At 42.2% G+C, this 16301-nt stretch overlaps 1 protein-coding gene and 1 pseudogene across 4 annotated transcripts in view; both read left to right on the forward strand.

The window, feature by feature from the left end:
• Window positions 1–16301, forward strand: part of CTNNBL1 (catenin beta like 1) — a 199666-nt gene that overhangs the window by 164439 nt on the left and 18926 nt on the right. For all 4 annotated transcript variants that reach the window (XM_053573669.1, XM_053573671.1, XM_053573670.1 and 1 more), the window contains 2 exons: window positions 5492–5589; window positions 7779–7859. In XM_053573669.1, coding sequence (XP_053429644.1) covers window positions 5492–5589; window positions 7779–7859 — 179 coding nt within the window. The remainder of the gene's footprint in view (window positions 1–5491; window positions 5590–7778; window positions 7860–16301) is intronic.
• On the forward strand, window positions 3678–4889 carry LOC128573419 (26S proteasome non-ATPase regulatory subunit 12-like; annotated as a pseudogene).

Below are 16301 nucleotides of genomic sequence, written 5' to 3' on the forward strand. Positions count from 1 at the left end.
TAATAAACAATCCCTCTGATACCACAAAAGGTTAGCAACATCATTTTGATTCTTGATTTGGACTGACAGAATGTTTCGGTTCTGGAGAATTGGGTGACTTCCATTGCGCACTTTGATGCTTTGTTTCAGGGTTATATCGGGTACACCACGTTTCATCATCAGTGATAACATGGCCCTAAACATCATTTTGCCTTTTCAAAAGGTCTTGGCAAACTTCAATTCTCCTTTGCTTTCGTTCATCAGTGAGCTCCTTCAGGACCATTTTTATACACACCTGTCTCATGCCAAGGTTTTCAGTTAAGATTTTCTCTGTTGATGTTTACTTGGTCTGCTATGCTTCTCACCGTCAGCTGATGATTTTGATACACAATGTTACCAAGTTTTTGTCAGTTCTGCTCATTTCTGGCTGCCCTGACCTCTCTTCATCAGTGATGTGTTCTCGCCCCTCAGAAAAACATTGTACACTGCCATTTTCTTCATGACATTATCCCCATGAACTTGCACTAACATGTCCATGATTTCACTTCCACCCTGCCAGGTCTAACACGAAATTTAATCTTTGTTCATTGCTTTAATGCAAGCTCTGACATTCTCGCAATGACACACCAAAACATACAACAACAATAATGAACACCACTCAGCAAGACACCACCACACATCAACACAAACACAGCTATGAGACACTGATACTCCAAGGTTATCAAGTTGTTTGTACATGCTGCCAGTGTAAGCACACAGTGGCAAGTTTATGAACTCAGTTATCAGACCTTGTATTCAACGGTCAGAGAACTTTCCCTGATACGTTCCTCCAAAGATGTCTCTTTCTTTATCTACTTTCTCATCGCGAGCTGAGCTCTCTTGGTTCACTGTTCTTACCCCTGGGTTCATGATATTTTTAGCCTTCCTTTGGGGGTGGGACCTGTTCTTTCCACTCTCCACTTTCTGCCTTCACCTTCCGTACGCTCCCGTAGGTGAGGACAGTAGATAGGGGTTACACTACTTCAATCCCAGCTTTACACAAGAGTTGAAAGAAAGATATTTGGGAGGGGGTAAACCCAAGTCTTCAGAAAGTATATATAATACCTCTATCCATGGCATAGTTTAAGTTTATATTTTTTATACTAAAAAAGTTGAGTCTACTAATTTTTTTTTTTAATTGATGGTTCCTTAGGAAGAAGCCTCCAAAACTCTAAGGACTGCTCTGTAACTGAACAGTTTGAAAGCATGTTAGCAATGCAAAGATAATGTTACTCTGAACTTGGGATAGGGAGTATCCTATCCCAAGGCTGTCTGAAGACATTTGAAAGATATGCAGAATTCAAAGGTGCCCCACACCGCACCACTGAAAACTAATACTGAGAGCTTGAGTTCTTCCTATTTATTCAGCAAGTGTTTCCAAAACACTTACTATGTGCCAGACTTTGTTTGAGAGCTTGGGATATAGCCATGACTAAAACCCTTGCCTTCACGGAACTTATATTCTAATTGAAGGGAGATGGTGAACAAAATAAATAAAAAGTATTTAAGAAGGTAATACTTGATGAAAAATAAGGATAAAGCAGGTAAGACTTAAAAATAGCCATGTGGAGTATTACATTTTTCTTTTTTTGAGGCAGAGTCTCACTATGTTGCCCTCAGTAGAGTGCTGTGGTGTTGCAGCTCACAGCAACCTCAAACTCTTGGGCTTAAGCAGTTCTCTTGCCTCAGCCTCCCAGGTAACTGGGACTACAGGCACCCGCTGGAACGCCCAGCAATTTTTTGGTTGCACTTGTCATTGTTGTTCAGCAGGCCCCGGCCAGGCTTGAACCCATCAGGCTCAGTGTATGTGCCCGGCACCCTACTTGCTGAGCTATGGGCTCTGCAAAGTATTACATTTTTCAATAAGATAGTCGGAGGAAAGCCTCACCAAGAAGAGGAAGAGTAAGCCATGCAGATGATTTGGTGAGAGAATATTTCGGGAGAGGAGACAGCGCCTGCAGAGGACCAGAGGAAAGGACAGCATGACCTTAGAAGCAGCATTTGGTCTGAGTTGGGGAATCATGGGAAGGTTTTAAACAATTCTGGGTTTAGATTTTAACCTGAAGAATCATTCTGGCTGGTGTATGGCGATTAGGCCAAAGGTGGCAAGCGTGGAAGCAAAGGGTCTCACTAGTAGGCTATTAAATACTCTGAGCAAGAACTGTGGGTGTGTGGACCAGGTGGGAGCAGCGCAGTAGAGATGCAGTCCTGGAGACAATCTGAAAGCAGAGTGAGGAAGGAGACAGTCGGGGACATCTTCACTATCTGGGGCTTGAAAATCTGGAGAGCCTGGTTGCCATTGAGGTTTAGGGAGGAAGATCAGAAGCTCAATTTGGACACGTTAAGTTTAAAGAACTTGTTGAACAACTAACTGAAGAGAGCAGGTAGAAAGGTATGTAAGAGTCAGCATCCAGAGGACACGACTGACCTGAGAATCATGTTTGTGAGTTGTCAACATGTAAAAATGGTTTTCAAAGCCATGGGACAAGATGAGATCACCAGGGAAGTAAATATCGATAGAAAATAGAAGCCTATGGACTGAATAACTCAAATGTTAAGAGATTGTGGAAATGAGGAGGTGGGGGGTGCTTACGATAGACGTGAAGAAGAAAACACTAGTACAAAATAATGTCTGTGCTACAGTCAGAGAAGTAAGACTGCTTACATGTAGCTTCGCTTAGTGACTTTTTGAGAACTCAGGGCAACTTTGGCATATTAAAAATGCTCTTTGGGTGGTGCCTGTGGCTCAAGGATAGGGCGCCGGCCCCATATACCAGAGGTGGAGGGTTCAAACCCAGCCCCGGCCAAAAACTGCAAAAAAAAAATTAAAATGCTCTTCAGTTTCCAAATAGAATATTTGTTGTTTACTCTGTGAACATCTCATTTCAAAATAAACTTTGCTTTGCCATTTCTCCATGAGTAGACATCTGTCACCTCCCTTTCAAGGTCATTATACTTGAGACTCTTTTCTTTAAAAGAATTTTTAAAAATCCTTAAAACTGAAGCCTATAATATACCCTTCAATTACCCTCTTCCTCCAAGAATAGAAGAATAGTATTTCATAATAGAAGCCGCAGGGTTATGTGAGCTCAAAAAGCATTGTTCACTGTTTTGAAGTGTTCAAGGTCCAGCCACCTTTAAACTTGAAGTGGAGGTTTTGGCTATAGCAGAATGTAAGTGATCACACTGGAGCCCATGATATTTCTTATTTAATTCCAGGGTATTTATTTCAGAAAGTTATAAGGTAATTTGAGAATTCGATAGAACATGTCTTATTCATTCCTTGCTCATGGCGTGGCTGGTATTCATATTCTGTTCACACATTATTTCTGTAACTGGGGGATTTGTTTGTGGTTTTGTTGTGGACAATAAAATATCAATTAATTCCCAGACAGAATAGAAATTCTCACTTAGGGACACACTGCCTGAGCGGGTGCTCAGGCGGCTTCCAGTGTGGGTGACAAGTGGTGGCTGAAGCAGGGGTAGACAGGGACGCTCAAGCAGGGACCATGGCAGAGAAGGCTGACTGTCACATCGTCAAGATGGAAGTGGACTACAATGCTACAGTGGATCAGCGCCTGCCCGAATGCGAGACGCTGGCTAAGGAAGGAAGACTTCAGGAAGTTATTGAAACCCTTCTGTCTTTGGAAAAACAGACCTGAACTGCTTCCGATATGGTATCTACTTCCTGTATCATAGTTGCAGTAGTGAAGATGTTCTATGAGGCTAAAGAAAGGGATTTGCTTAATGAAAATATTATGCTTTTGTCAAAAAGGCGGAGTCAGTTAAAACAAGCTGTTGCAAAAATGGTTCAGCAGTGCTGTACTTACGTCGATGAAATCACAGATCTTCCCATCAAACTTCGATTAATTGATACTCTACGAATGGTTACAGAAGGAAAGATCTATGTTAAAATTGAGTGTGCTACACTGACTAAAACATTAGCAACTATAAAAGAGCAAAATGGTGATGTGAAAGAGACTGCCTCTATATTGCAAGAGTTACAAGTGGAAACCTATATGGGTCAATGGAAAAGAAAGAGCGGGTGGAGTTTATTTTGGAGCAAATGAGGCTCTGCCTAGCTGTGAAAGATTATATTCGGACACAAATCATCAGCAAGAAAATTAACACCAAATTTTCCAGGAAGAAAACACAGAGAAATTAAAGTTGAAGTACTATAATTTAATGATTCAGCTGGATCAGCATGAGGGATCTTATCTTTCTATTTGCAAGCACTACAGAGCAATATGTGATACTCCCTGTATACAGGCAGAAAGTGAAAAGTGGCAACAGGCTCTGAAGAGTGCTGTGCTCTATGTTATCCTGGCTCCTTTTGACAATGAACAGTCAGATTTGGTTCACAGAACAAGTGCTGACAAGAAGTTAGAAGAAATTCCCAAATAGAAGGATCTTTTAAAGCTTTTTTCCACAATGGAATTAATGCGTTGGTCCACACTCGTTGAGGACTATGGGATGGAATTAAGCAAAGGTTCCCTTGAGAGTCCTGCGACTGATGTTTTTGCTTCTACGGAGGAGGTTGAAAAAAGGTGGAAAGACTCGAAGAACGGAGTTGTTGAACATAATATTAGAACAATGGCCAAGTACTATACTCGGATAACAATGAAAAGAATGGCACAACTTCTGGATCTACCTGTTGATGAGTCAGAAGCTTTTCTCTCAAATTTAGTAGTTTGCCAAAGTAGACAGACTGGCAGGAATTATCAACTTCCAGAGACCCAAGGATCCAAATAATTTATTAAATGACTGGTCTCAGAAACTGAACTCATTGATGTCTCTAGTCAACAAAACTACGCACCTCATAGCCAAAGAGGAGATGATACATAATCTACAATGAGGGTCTTAATGCTTTTAGAAAAGAATTAAAATTGGAGGTCATTAAAAAGAAAAGAAAAAAAGACTGTTATGGTGTATATGTTGGTTTTTTTCCTAATCTCAGCTTTTTTGTCTAAAATTTTAAAATAGTGAATATGTTTGAGGCCTCTGTAACCTTTCGGTTCCCTGATTTCATTGTTAACTTTGCATTTGCAGTTGGTACAAAAATATAACACATTTTTATTGTCTGAATACACAAAAAAACTGTGTCATAATTTACCCAGATATGTTTTTTCTATCACTTGACACCTTGTTAGCTATTTGTTTTCATTCAACTAACAAACATAATAATAAAAGCAGTATATGCAAAAAAAAAAAAAAGAAGAAAGAAATTCTCACTTAGTTTTGATTCACTTGCTCAAGTTGTCCTTAAGGATGTCATCCCATTTGAGTGTGTTTTTGTAGTGTGTGAAGATCAGCTCGGTTTTCCAGGGACACAATTTAGCTTCTTGTATTAATCAATAGCAGCAGTCAGAGAGGCCTGCTTATTCCCCCCTCAAAAGAACCAGACGACATTTGAAGAGAGGTAATGATTACTGCTCTGATTTCAGCATGTTCTCTTTTCTCCTTCCCAACCCAGAGCATGTCTGTTCCATCCTGGCTTCCCTCCTGCGGAACCTGAGAGGGCAGCAGCGAACCCGGCTTCTGAACAAATTCACCGAAAATGACAGTGAAAAGGTGGGTGATTGTGAGGATGGGGCCAAGACGAGTGGGGATAGCAAGGCTCTTACCTGATGTGATCTGAGGGATACTGAGTTGAGTGTTCCTGCCCTAAAATCTCCTTTACAGCATCTGGGCCTTATTGTCCTAGATCTTAAAGGTTTTTTGGTGCTGCTTCTCATCTCCAAATGCATTCCCCTGGGAGTGTAGCACCTCATGGTGATGTCAACTAGTACTTTAAGGAGATTTTTAGACACAGTGAAAGTGAATTATAATAGGATTTTTGGTTCAGGGATGGCACATATTCTAGCAAAGTGATTAAGAGCATTGGCTTTGGATTCAGACATCTGGATTTGAACCTGCTTTTGCTATTTTCGAGGCCACTCTGAGCCTCCCTTTCTCTGGCTTTAAAGTGGCTATAACCCTAGCATTCTGGGAGGCCGAGGCAGGAGGATCGTTTGAACCCAGGAGTTTGAGGTTGCTGTAAGCTAGGCTAATGGCACAGCACTCTAGTCTAGGGCAACAGAATGAGACTTTGTCTAAATAAATAAATTAATTAATTAAATAAAGTGGAGACATGAATATCCATCTTGAAGAGTCAATGGAAGATGAATTAGATGAGTAATGGTGAAAAAATGAAGATGATGGTAAGGAAACAGTAGAGCTTGACCTAGATGGGCCATAGAAGCTGGGAATGATCATGTAAATGAGATTAGGTGGATGTTTTATACCATTATGTGGTGTGCCAAACCATAATATTTTTAGCAATAGCCAAGAGCTACCATTTATTGAGTGAATACTTTGGAGTGGGTAATAGAATAAGTACCTTTCATTATTGCAAATATTCACCTATATCTACTTGGTTTGTCCTTGTGTAGGTATATTCACATTTACAGATAAGGCAGTTGAAGTTTAGAGACATCTTGTGACTTGCCCGAGAACACACCATTAATAAGGAACAGAGCTGGGGTTTGAACCCAGGCTGCTGAGTCCAGAAGGCCTGTGTTCTTTATCACAATAGAGTAAAACTAAGAGTCAAAGTCCTCTTTTTAACCTTTAGTAACTTCTTTCCTGCTTGTATCCAAGGTAAGGCTGAAACGTTTCCCTACTTTGGAAAGAGGTTTAATACTGTCTCTTTGAGCCAACCTCTGACCATTTCTCTCTCCTCACTAGCAGTGTAGCATGATCGGGTTAGGACAGAACATCTTAGCAGTCAGGTCACCCTGATGACATCATTTAACATCTATGTTTCGGATTCCTCTTCTTTAAAATGTGGCTGATTGTCTATCTTCCCTGCCTACCTTATCAGATTTTTAAGGAAATGATGGACATGAGAATATTTTGTAAACTGAAATATAAAAAGGTCTTGGGGTCATCGTCGTTAGCTAAAGAGGGTTTGGGCACAGTCTTCCCAGACAGATACCATGTTGAAGCAACATCTGTTAACAAATACCAGCTTATAGGTAAAAAAAGACCAGAGTTATCAACAGCCCATGTTGGTGCCACCCTGATAAAAAGATAAGTCAGGAATTTGGGGTAGCTTCACAGTATTCCTTGTATCTTTTGGAAGACTTAGGGGGAAAAAAAGAAACTTTTTCAAACCTACTGAGTATTCCTCAGGTCGTCTTTGAAGCATGACATTGCTAAAGTTAAAACTGATTTTAAAGTTACTGCTAAGCAAAAGTCAGGGCCTTTTTTCAAGTTGCTGAAGGAGTTTTCTTGTTCTCTCTTCTGAATCAGAGGCAACTAAAAGGATTTTACTCGGGCATTTTTTAAAAAAAGATCAGCTCTGGGGCAAAATCTGAACATGAAAGGTTTCAGTTTGAAAAAAGAAATTCCTATAAAGTTCTAAGTGAATATCAAGTAACTTCAAGCTCCTTCTCTTTGCAGGAAGGGACATGAATTTTTATTTATTTATTTGTTTTCAACAACTTGAATTCCTGGGAGTCCTAGAAGAGCTGAGAATGCATAGTCTCCCTTTGGGAATGGGGCTGTGCTCACACTGCATCCATCCTAAGTGTTTGCTTTGATCTGTTCCTGATGTGTCCCTCAGCAGAGCTCATACCAGCTGTTAGAAGTGGTGGAGAGGATCTCCCTTTGTAAGGAGTGACAGTGAGATGGATAGCCCCCTCCCACCCCCCCACTGTTCTCTTGCCTTGGTATTCTCTTTCCTTCCCACTCAGGCCTGTGAAATCTCTCTCTTTCAGGTTGACAGACTAATGGAGTTGCATTTTAAATATATGAATGCAATGCAGCTATCAGACAAGAAGATTGAAGGGGAAAAACACGTACGTATCCCTGCCTCTCTTTGCCAGCTATTGACTTGCACTCAATTTGGGTCCCTGTGTACATCGTATCTCCCCGTAGGACAGGTAAGGGCAGAGGTGCTATCTGATGTGTTGTAAGGGCAGAGGGGATGACCGTCTGCCAAGTGGTTATAACTGCTCTTCTGACAGCAGTGACAGCCTCTTAGAAGGAAGGCTATGTAGCATTGATCCAGGTCTGACCTGGGAATCTGGGTAGATAACACAAGCACCTTGACAAGGGTGCTTGGCTTAGAAAATCTGGCCAGAGTATAGCGCCGTGACTTGGCTGTGTGTTGACACAGTGCGTCTTGGTACCGTGCTTGCTAGCTTCTCTCGTCCTGGGGGAGGCATTCTGAGGAAGGGTGGTCACTACTGAGTGGCCCTTGAATCCAATTCCCCCATTTTCAGGTGGAAAAAAAGTGGACACCTAGAGAAGGGAAGCCCAGATGTATTACAGCCAAGGCAAATACCTGGTTCCAAATGGCAGGCCCTCATGTGCTTATGCTCATGGTAGCTGAGGGAAGTGAAAACTGGATTTTTTTTTTTTTCTTGAGGGTCTGTGCTTTCTATGGTGTTAACCCTCCTGTATTTTTCACTTTCTTCCATTTTGGTCTCTGGCGTCTGTAACTTTCTCATCTGTGCTTCTTAATTAGTGTAAGTTTTCTTGTCTGCTGTTTAATGTCTGGTTTGTTTTCTTTCCCTACAGTACCCTCCTTGGTCTTCAGTCACATTACAAAATGATCTCTTTCTTGCTTTTTTTTTAAATTCTGAAGGAGACCTCATTTTCCTTCTTTTTTTAATCTTCTTGCCTTAAAATACACTTGAAGTTTTTGCACCTCACTAGGAGAGCCAGTTTCCGCACTGCGCCCACCCCACCATGTTGGGAGCCTCTTGTTGCGGCAGAGCAGTGTGCCTTGGGGATTACACCAGCCGTAGCACTTCCCCTCAGGCCAGGGTGGAAGCTGAAAACCTAAAGGAAGACGGCGACCCTGTGGTCCATGTCCTGCCTGTTTCTGTTTACCACTTTATGCACCTCACCCCTGTCACAAAATATTTCTTCATTTATGAACACTAGTGGATGTATAGCTGTGCTTTTCATACTGGGGACTTCCCTGTGATCCCCAAACCTAGTAAGTCTCCAGAAGTGTTGATTGATCGAATTGATTAATAGGGGCTTTCTTCTTTTATGTAGTGATGCTACAGCAAGATAAAAGGCAGTGACTTTAAATTCTGAGGCTGGAATTTAGATACTAGTGGGCTCCACACACAATTCTTGCACACCACATACTCCAACACCTTTGTTTTGTTCTTTGATTAAACTTTTCTTTTCTATACAATAACTTATACTTGATGGACACTTAGCAATTGCTAGAGTGCTGGAGTAGTGTATTCTTTTTCTTTATCTCAGCAATAATTAGAAACAAATTGAAATTCCCCCTGGTTTTCATAAGGAGCCAGCAATGAGACAGTTAGAAGCCCATCCCTGAGGGAATCCTTGTTGCTGTCTGCTAAAGGAGATTGAGGAGGTGGCGAAAGGAGCACCTAGGAGTCAGGAGACCTGGGCTTCAATGTCGGCACCACCTTGAAATCCCCTCCAGCCATGGCTTGTTGTTGTAGCTCTTGGTAGCCTCAGTTTCTTAGTTGTGAGGTGTTAGCCAAGGTGATCTAACCCCTCAAGTTTAACGTTTTCCCTGAGGGCCAGTTAAACATCCTTTGGCAGCTCTGCCATTTGTGGACAGTGAAAGGGATTAAAAGCACAATGATAGATTGATCAGTGACTGAGTTGTCTTCTAGATGGAGGAGCAGCATCATGGTAGAAAAGGTAAGGTAGGCACAAGGTAGAGACTCAGATAGCCCTGGATTTGAGTTCTAGCTCTGCCACTTCCAAGCTCTGAGATCTTGGACAATTGAGTTGGCCTCTTTAAGCTTTGTTTTCTTATCTGTAAAATGAGAATAATAACTCCTCCCTTGCAGAGTTATTATGAAGACTAAGCATAAAGTATTCAAAGTGCCCTGCTCAGTAAGTAGAAGCTGCTGCTACGGCTGCTAGATGTTCCTGCTTCCTTTGGAATTATTGTGTAACTTTTAAGGAAGCCAGGCAGTTCTTTTCCTGAGAGCATCTTCCTTGCCAGCTGTCCCAGAAGGACTCTGCCTAGCAGAACAGAGTGTTGGCGCCGTCAGATGCTTTGTTTGAGGTGAAGCGTAGACTTTTTTGAGGAAGACCAAGTAAGTGGTTACCAGTAGCTGTAGGAAAACTTGGCCTGTTTCCCCCAAGATTATCTACTAACAGCATTGAAGAGAGTGTGAAATTGATTAGCGCTGACATAGAATAATCGCTGCGGCCGCTCTCCCGGCATTCACAGAGATGCCCTGTGCTGTGGGCACCAGGGCCCTGCCATTTCCTGACAAACATCTGTCTCCTTGATGCCAAGGCCGTTTTGCTAGGCACTGGCAAACATTCCAAGGCCATTAGTGCTCAGCAGCTGCAGTGTTACTCAGAGAGCCTGGGCGGCCAGGGGTGAGGGATGCATTTGTGAGCAGCGTTTGCTGCCAGCACTCGGGCACCATCCTAGTGGGTGAAGCTTCCTCACAGGTGTAAAGCAACTGAGAACGACACGACCTCTCTTTCGCCTGCCCCTCCTGCAGTCTTCTCTCTCGAGTCACAGCTCGTCTCCTCACCCCTATTAAATTTGAATGTCTTACACCAATTGAGAACTCAGCAAATATTTGTTGACTTGAATTGAATGCTTATTTCTCAGGTATTTTGGTGACATTGACTATCAGATCAGTAATGTATAAATCTCTTACATACTTGGCCAAGTCTGCAACAAAAACCTGAGATAACAGGCTCAAGTACTGACATTTTCCTTGTCTCAGAGCCACCACCTTCCCTGCAAACTTCAGACTTACCTGGGCACAGTGGACGGGTCCATGGTTTGCAGCTGACTGAGATTCACTGGAGAGAATGCCCTAGCCTTTCCACTCCCCCCCCCCTTGGTGGTATTTTGTTTTCTTTAAGATATATGTCCCAATTTGTGTACTTTGAGAAATTACATAGGTAGGGATACGGTGATGAAGGGTATACTGTACATGAACGCTGCTTGCACAGAGGCTGGCACACGGGACGTGGTCAGAGAACTTGAGTTTTCCTTTCTCTGTAAGGACACACTTATCCAAGCCCAAATTGTCCCAATTCCCTAGCACTATAAGATTTTGCACGATCTGACTCTTCCCTGCTTCTCCAACCCCCTCTGCTGCCACTGACCACTGACTACCTTCCTTCCTCCCATCCTTTGCATTTGCTTCTGTGTTCTGCCCTGGATCTTCTCGGGCCAGTGCTCCTTCCACAGTCAGGTCTCAGCTTAAATGTCACCTCCTCAAGAGGTTTGCAACCATCACCATATGTAGAGGAAGTCACCCCCTCCTCTGCTTAAAAAGCTGTAATTATTTCAGTTATTTGTTTACTCTCTATCTCTGGGACTGTAATCTCTCTTGTTCATCATATTCTCAGGACTTACATCATGCCTAACGTTTAGTAATTGAAAGACCACTGCTCATTAGGTGAAATTAATATCCGTCCACGAGTATTAAGAAAGACAGAGCATTACCCTGGGCTTTCCACGTTATTCCTTCATGTTAATTTTTAACCTTAATTTTTGTTTTCCCTATGATTAGTCCCATCATCAAAAAATTTAAATGTAATGATACAGATTCTGAGGCATAACTTCACCAATATTCAGTAAGGAAAAATACTCTTACTTGGAAGAATCTATAGGACTGTAGATAATTTTTTGCACATTCAGTTCAAATCACATTATTGCAATAATCTGTAACTAGCAAAGACTTCCATGTCTTGGGCAGTGGCGTTCCGCTTTCATTTCATAGTCAGTATCCATGAGATTCCAGGGCCACAATATGTCTGGACATACCTAGGGGTTTCTGGTTAACAAGATTTGACCTGAACTTTTAAAGGGCATGTAATTCTTAAGATTCATCTAGTGAACAGGAGTTCTTATGATCTGTAAATATCTAGAGTTCCTGTCTCAGCAGATTGCACCTGACTCCCCAACTTGAAGCCCAGAAAATACTGAATGTCCATTATTAGGAAGATGTCTTGACTTCCCGTTGGCTCCTTCTAGCTTCTGTTGGTTAAGAGCATGCCTGGCTTTTGGCCAGTCAGAACTAAGACATAATTATATAGGTACCTGCAGGGATTTCTAAAAGAGGGAGGAGAGCCTTGGAGAGAAGTTGTCCCTTTTTTAGCTCCTGGGTAAATTATACTCAGCAGGTTTATTCAATAAAGTGTTCTCACCACATACTTTGCGCCATAATGACTTACAAATTGCATGCTAATTTTGCCTCAGTTAAATCATTTCAGGCTTTCTCCTGGAAAGAAAAAGATGGACTCCTTGTAAATGAAACAGTATCCACAGGACTTGATGTCTTAAACAGACTTTCACTGTGTCCTTAGCATTCGAAACTCATTTACGGGTTTGTGTGAAAGGGAGTGAAATGCAGGAGTGAACTTATAGGGTACGTGATCCTAAAACACGGATGAGGATATTTCCACTGAATGAGCCAGTGGAAATGTGAGGCTGCCATTGATTCTTTTGCTAATTGTACCGGGAGATTCTGGGGCAAGCTTTAAAAAAGAGAATCCTGCTGAGATTTCTTCTCAGCTCTTCTTTAAACCAGTGGTTCCCAAGCTCTCTCAGTCCATGAACTGCCAGAACACAGCTTCTGTTCTGTAGAAGCTAGTGATGTTGAGGGAGGGGCGTCGAGGTGCTTTTTCCTCTCTCTTGCTTCCCTCTCTCTTAAATACCTACAGTTTCAAACATTTGCTCATTCACCCTTTGCTGCCTCTCTGCTCAGTCCCTTGCTAATCACAACCTTCCTTTCTACTACTGGAAGCAGAGTCCCAAGAGCCTGAGTTCTGGTCCCACACTCTGCCACTTACCTTGCATTGTGTCCTTGAGCACTGTTTTGTTTTTCTGATTCTTTCTGTCCTCATTCATTGGGGCTAACAGGCTCTCTCCCTACTGACTTTACAGGTTGCAAGGTCTGATAAGGTCAGGGCTATGTGCCAGGGCCTCCCAAATTTCTGCAGACTTATACAGCTGGCTGCTGCCTGCACATCACCCTCGAGCTCTTCTGACTCAGCAAGTCCAAGATGAGGCTCACAGTCTTAACTGTGTGTAATCTCTTTCTCTTCTTCCCCACCCTGGGGCCATTCACAGTTTGATCAAGTCAAAACCCTGGGCATCTATATTTGTTCCAATCTCTTTCTCCACCTCCCACCACATATTCATCTGGTGAACTTGATCTCTGATATCTTTGCACCCTCGCTACCAATACTTCAATTGGGGCTACTGTCATCGTTTTTTCTGGTATTAATGCAAGAGTAAGTATAACTAAGTAGACTCTCTATCTCTAGGTTTGTGGCCTTCAGTTCATATTCCACGCAGCAACCAGAGATTTTTCAAAAATGAAAATGTGTTTATGCCACTCCCCAACCCAAGCATAGTAGGCACTGGTTCTTATTTACTCTCAGGATATGGTCTAATCTCCTTTGCCAGCCTCACAGTCTTCCCCCAGGTTGGCACCTGCCTGCCTCTCTGGCCATCCCTTGGCCTTGGGATGTGCAAAACCTGTTCTTCACCACTAGTGCTTCCCTGAACTTGTGCTCTCAAGTCTTCCAGATATTTGCTCGTTCCTATTTACTCCACCTACAATGCCTCTCCGTATCATCATCTTTTCCACATCATCTTTCCTACAGCTGGCTAAGGTGTCATTTAGGGTTGAGGCAAACAAATCAGTCAGAGATTTGGTACATGAGTATCTTCCATGTGCTAAGCATGCTGCTTAGTCTTCCACCTTTTATCTCTGCAGAAAGTCTTCACTGAAACCACCTTTCACCCCTCTGTGCACCCCGAGTGCACCCCACACACCACAGCCTTAGCGTGAAGATCCAGGGGCTCTTGAGCAGCCTGCAAAGGTGCAGAGCTTGGCTTTGACCACTACCAGCTGGTGATCAGAGCAAGTTGCTTAAACTCTGCTTCAGTGTCCTCATCAGTGAAAGGATGAGAATAATAGTACCTATCTTACAGGGTTGTGGGGAGGATTAAATCAGTTTATACATGAAATCACTAAGTATTGCCCTGGCATGAGGCAGTATGCCATGAATGGTAGCTATTATGTATTACAGGTGTTTTTGGCTTGCATACTGGTCTGTTTATCTCTCTAACTGTAAGTCTACACGAGTAGGAACTAATCTTACTTACTTTCTCTGTTCTTCCAACAGGATTGTCATTTTCTGGGCTTGTTATTATTGTATCTGCTATCAGGGTTCTCTTAAGGCTGGGATATATGTTGTCAAAGTTCAAATGAGCCATCTGGTTAGGGGTATAGGGGAGAGTATTCAGTAAATTTAAAAATTGAAAATACACCTGTGACAGGGGCATCACGGTGACACATAGAAAGAAATGAGCCATATGAACCCAAGGTCAACCCCAGCCTTGCCACATAGGAACTCTGTTCTCTTGGGAAATCCCTTGTCCTATATATATGTGTCATTTTTCATGGTAGCTTTATTAGGGGGCCATTTTAAAGATTAATGTGATATTTTGTAAAAACCTGGCTCATGCTTATGTGGCTAAAGTGGGCTTAACATGTAGTTAATGTCCTCTTTGTGGGCAGAGCTCTGGCTTGAGAGCCTTAGATTCTTACTAGAGCTGCCATCAGTTAGCTGTGCATTTTAAAAAAAATTTCTTTTAACTGATTCTCCAGCCTCAGTTTCTCCAGCTGAAAAAATCTTGTAGTATCTAGGATCTTTCTCTAATAGTCTGCCCTACTTCAGAAGCTTTCAGAGGAATGTTTTATTTTGCTGGTGTTTGTGCCTCTGCCATCTCTAATTACCTCTCTTTCCTGTGGTTTGTTTCTCTCCTTGGTTTAGAAGAAAAAAAAAAAAACTTGTGTTTTCTGAATGGTGGGGCAATTGCTGCCCATGACGACAGACAGTAACTGTGTCGTCTCTCGGAGCTTCATGTTTAGGCTGAGTCGTGTCTCCTCTTATTAAGGCGAGAGGGATTCGTGTTGGCTTCATAGAAGCCTCTTTTATGACTGTCTCCTTCTATCAGCGAGGGGCTGCTCACTGTCTGCTGGGGGCAGATTAGAAATGGCATCTGCATGCTTATTTGGAGGGCTTACGACTTGACTGCTAAAAGAGACAAAGGCATGTGGGAAGGTGGTGATTTGGTACTGCTCCTGAGGACAGATGAACATTTAAAGTGAGGATGTGGCTGGGAGGGGGGAAAGACACTCGCACAACCCTGCAGAAACGGCACCTTGCTGCTGCACATACCACCTCCTTGTGTATCTTTGGAGATGAATCTGTTTATTTTAGCAGCCCCCAAACAGGCTTATGCTGCTGTGAACTGCAATCTGTTCTACTTAATGCGCCATTCACTGAATTACCATCCAAGTTTTTATTCTAGCCCTCTCTTATGGAATCAACAAAACAAAACCTACCAGAGTATCTTTTTTTTTTTTTTAACTCTCCCAGATTGTGTGTGTAATTACTGTAGATTTTTCTCCCTTTTTAAGTTTCTTTAATTTATAGGGAAAATATAGGCCAAGAGGTTAGATGACCTCACATTTAATGCTACTGTTTTTATTAGTTCCCACATAACAGCATAAAGAAAAATATCCCATCTATTTGCTAATATCGGAAAGGTCCATAGAACAAAGACTTTTTCTTTCTTTGAACTATGAAAGTGAATACAGGCTTAGAGCCACCTGTGTGTGGGGTTCTGTCAGGCTCCCACCACTTACTCCATGTAACACAGTCATCTCTATAAGTTTAAGTTTCCCGTTTGAAAAGTGGAAACAGTTCTTACCTCTTAGGCTTCTTGCAAGGAAAAGCAAGGAATCCAAGGAAGGGACTGGGAAATGCTGCCCCTGTGAATATTCCATTTTGCTGCCCCTCTCCTGCCAGAGTGAAAAGACTAATAAAAAAGCCCTGAGATTATGGAATTATCTTCCACTCAAATTTCTAACCAAAGTTCCGCGATAGTCATTTGACGTCTGTGAAATCTGAACGTGGTACTTGCTGTACATCTCTAACACAGGGCATGTTCAGCAGGTGAGGCTGATGCAGGCGCCCTGCTTTGAAAAGTAAAAAATGTTGGTGGATGCTGAGTTGTCATTGCTTCACAGAGAAGGCAGTCACCTTCCCTCTCTTCAGAGATGAGAGTTGAATGAATTAATTTGTAGAAGACTTCCTTTAAATCTTCACTCTCTTGTCTTATTTCAAAGACAATCCAAGGTACATACGGATTTTTCACTCTGAAGTTTTTTGTAAAGTGAGACGTACAACACTTTAAGAAGGTTACTGGATTCTTGAAAATTTCTCTTTAATCTCTACTA

Source organism: Nycticebus coucang, chromosome 21 (genome assembly GCF_027406575.1).
Source record: "Nycticebus coucang isolate mNycCou1 chromosome 21, mNycCou1.pri, whole genome shotgun sequence".
In the NCBI taxonomy this organism is placed as follows: Eukaryota; Metazoa; Chordata; class Mammalia; order Primates; family Lorisidae; genus Nycticebus; species Nycticebus coucang.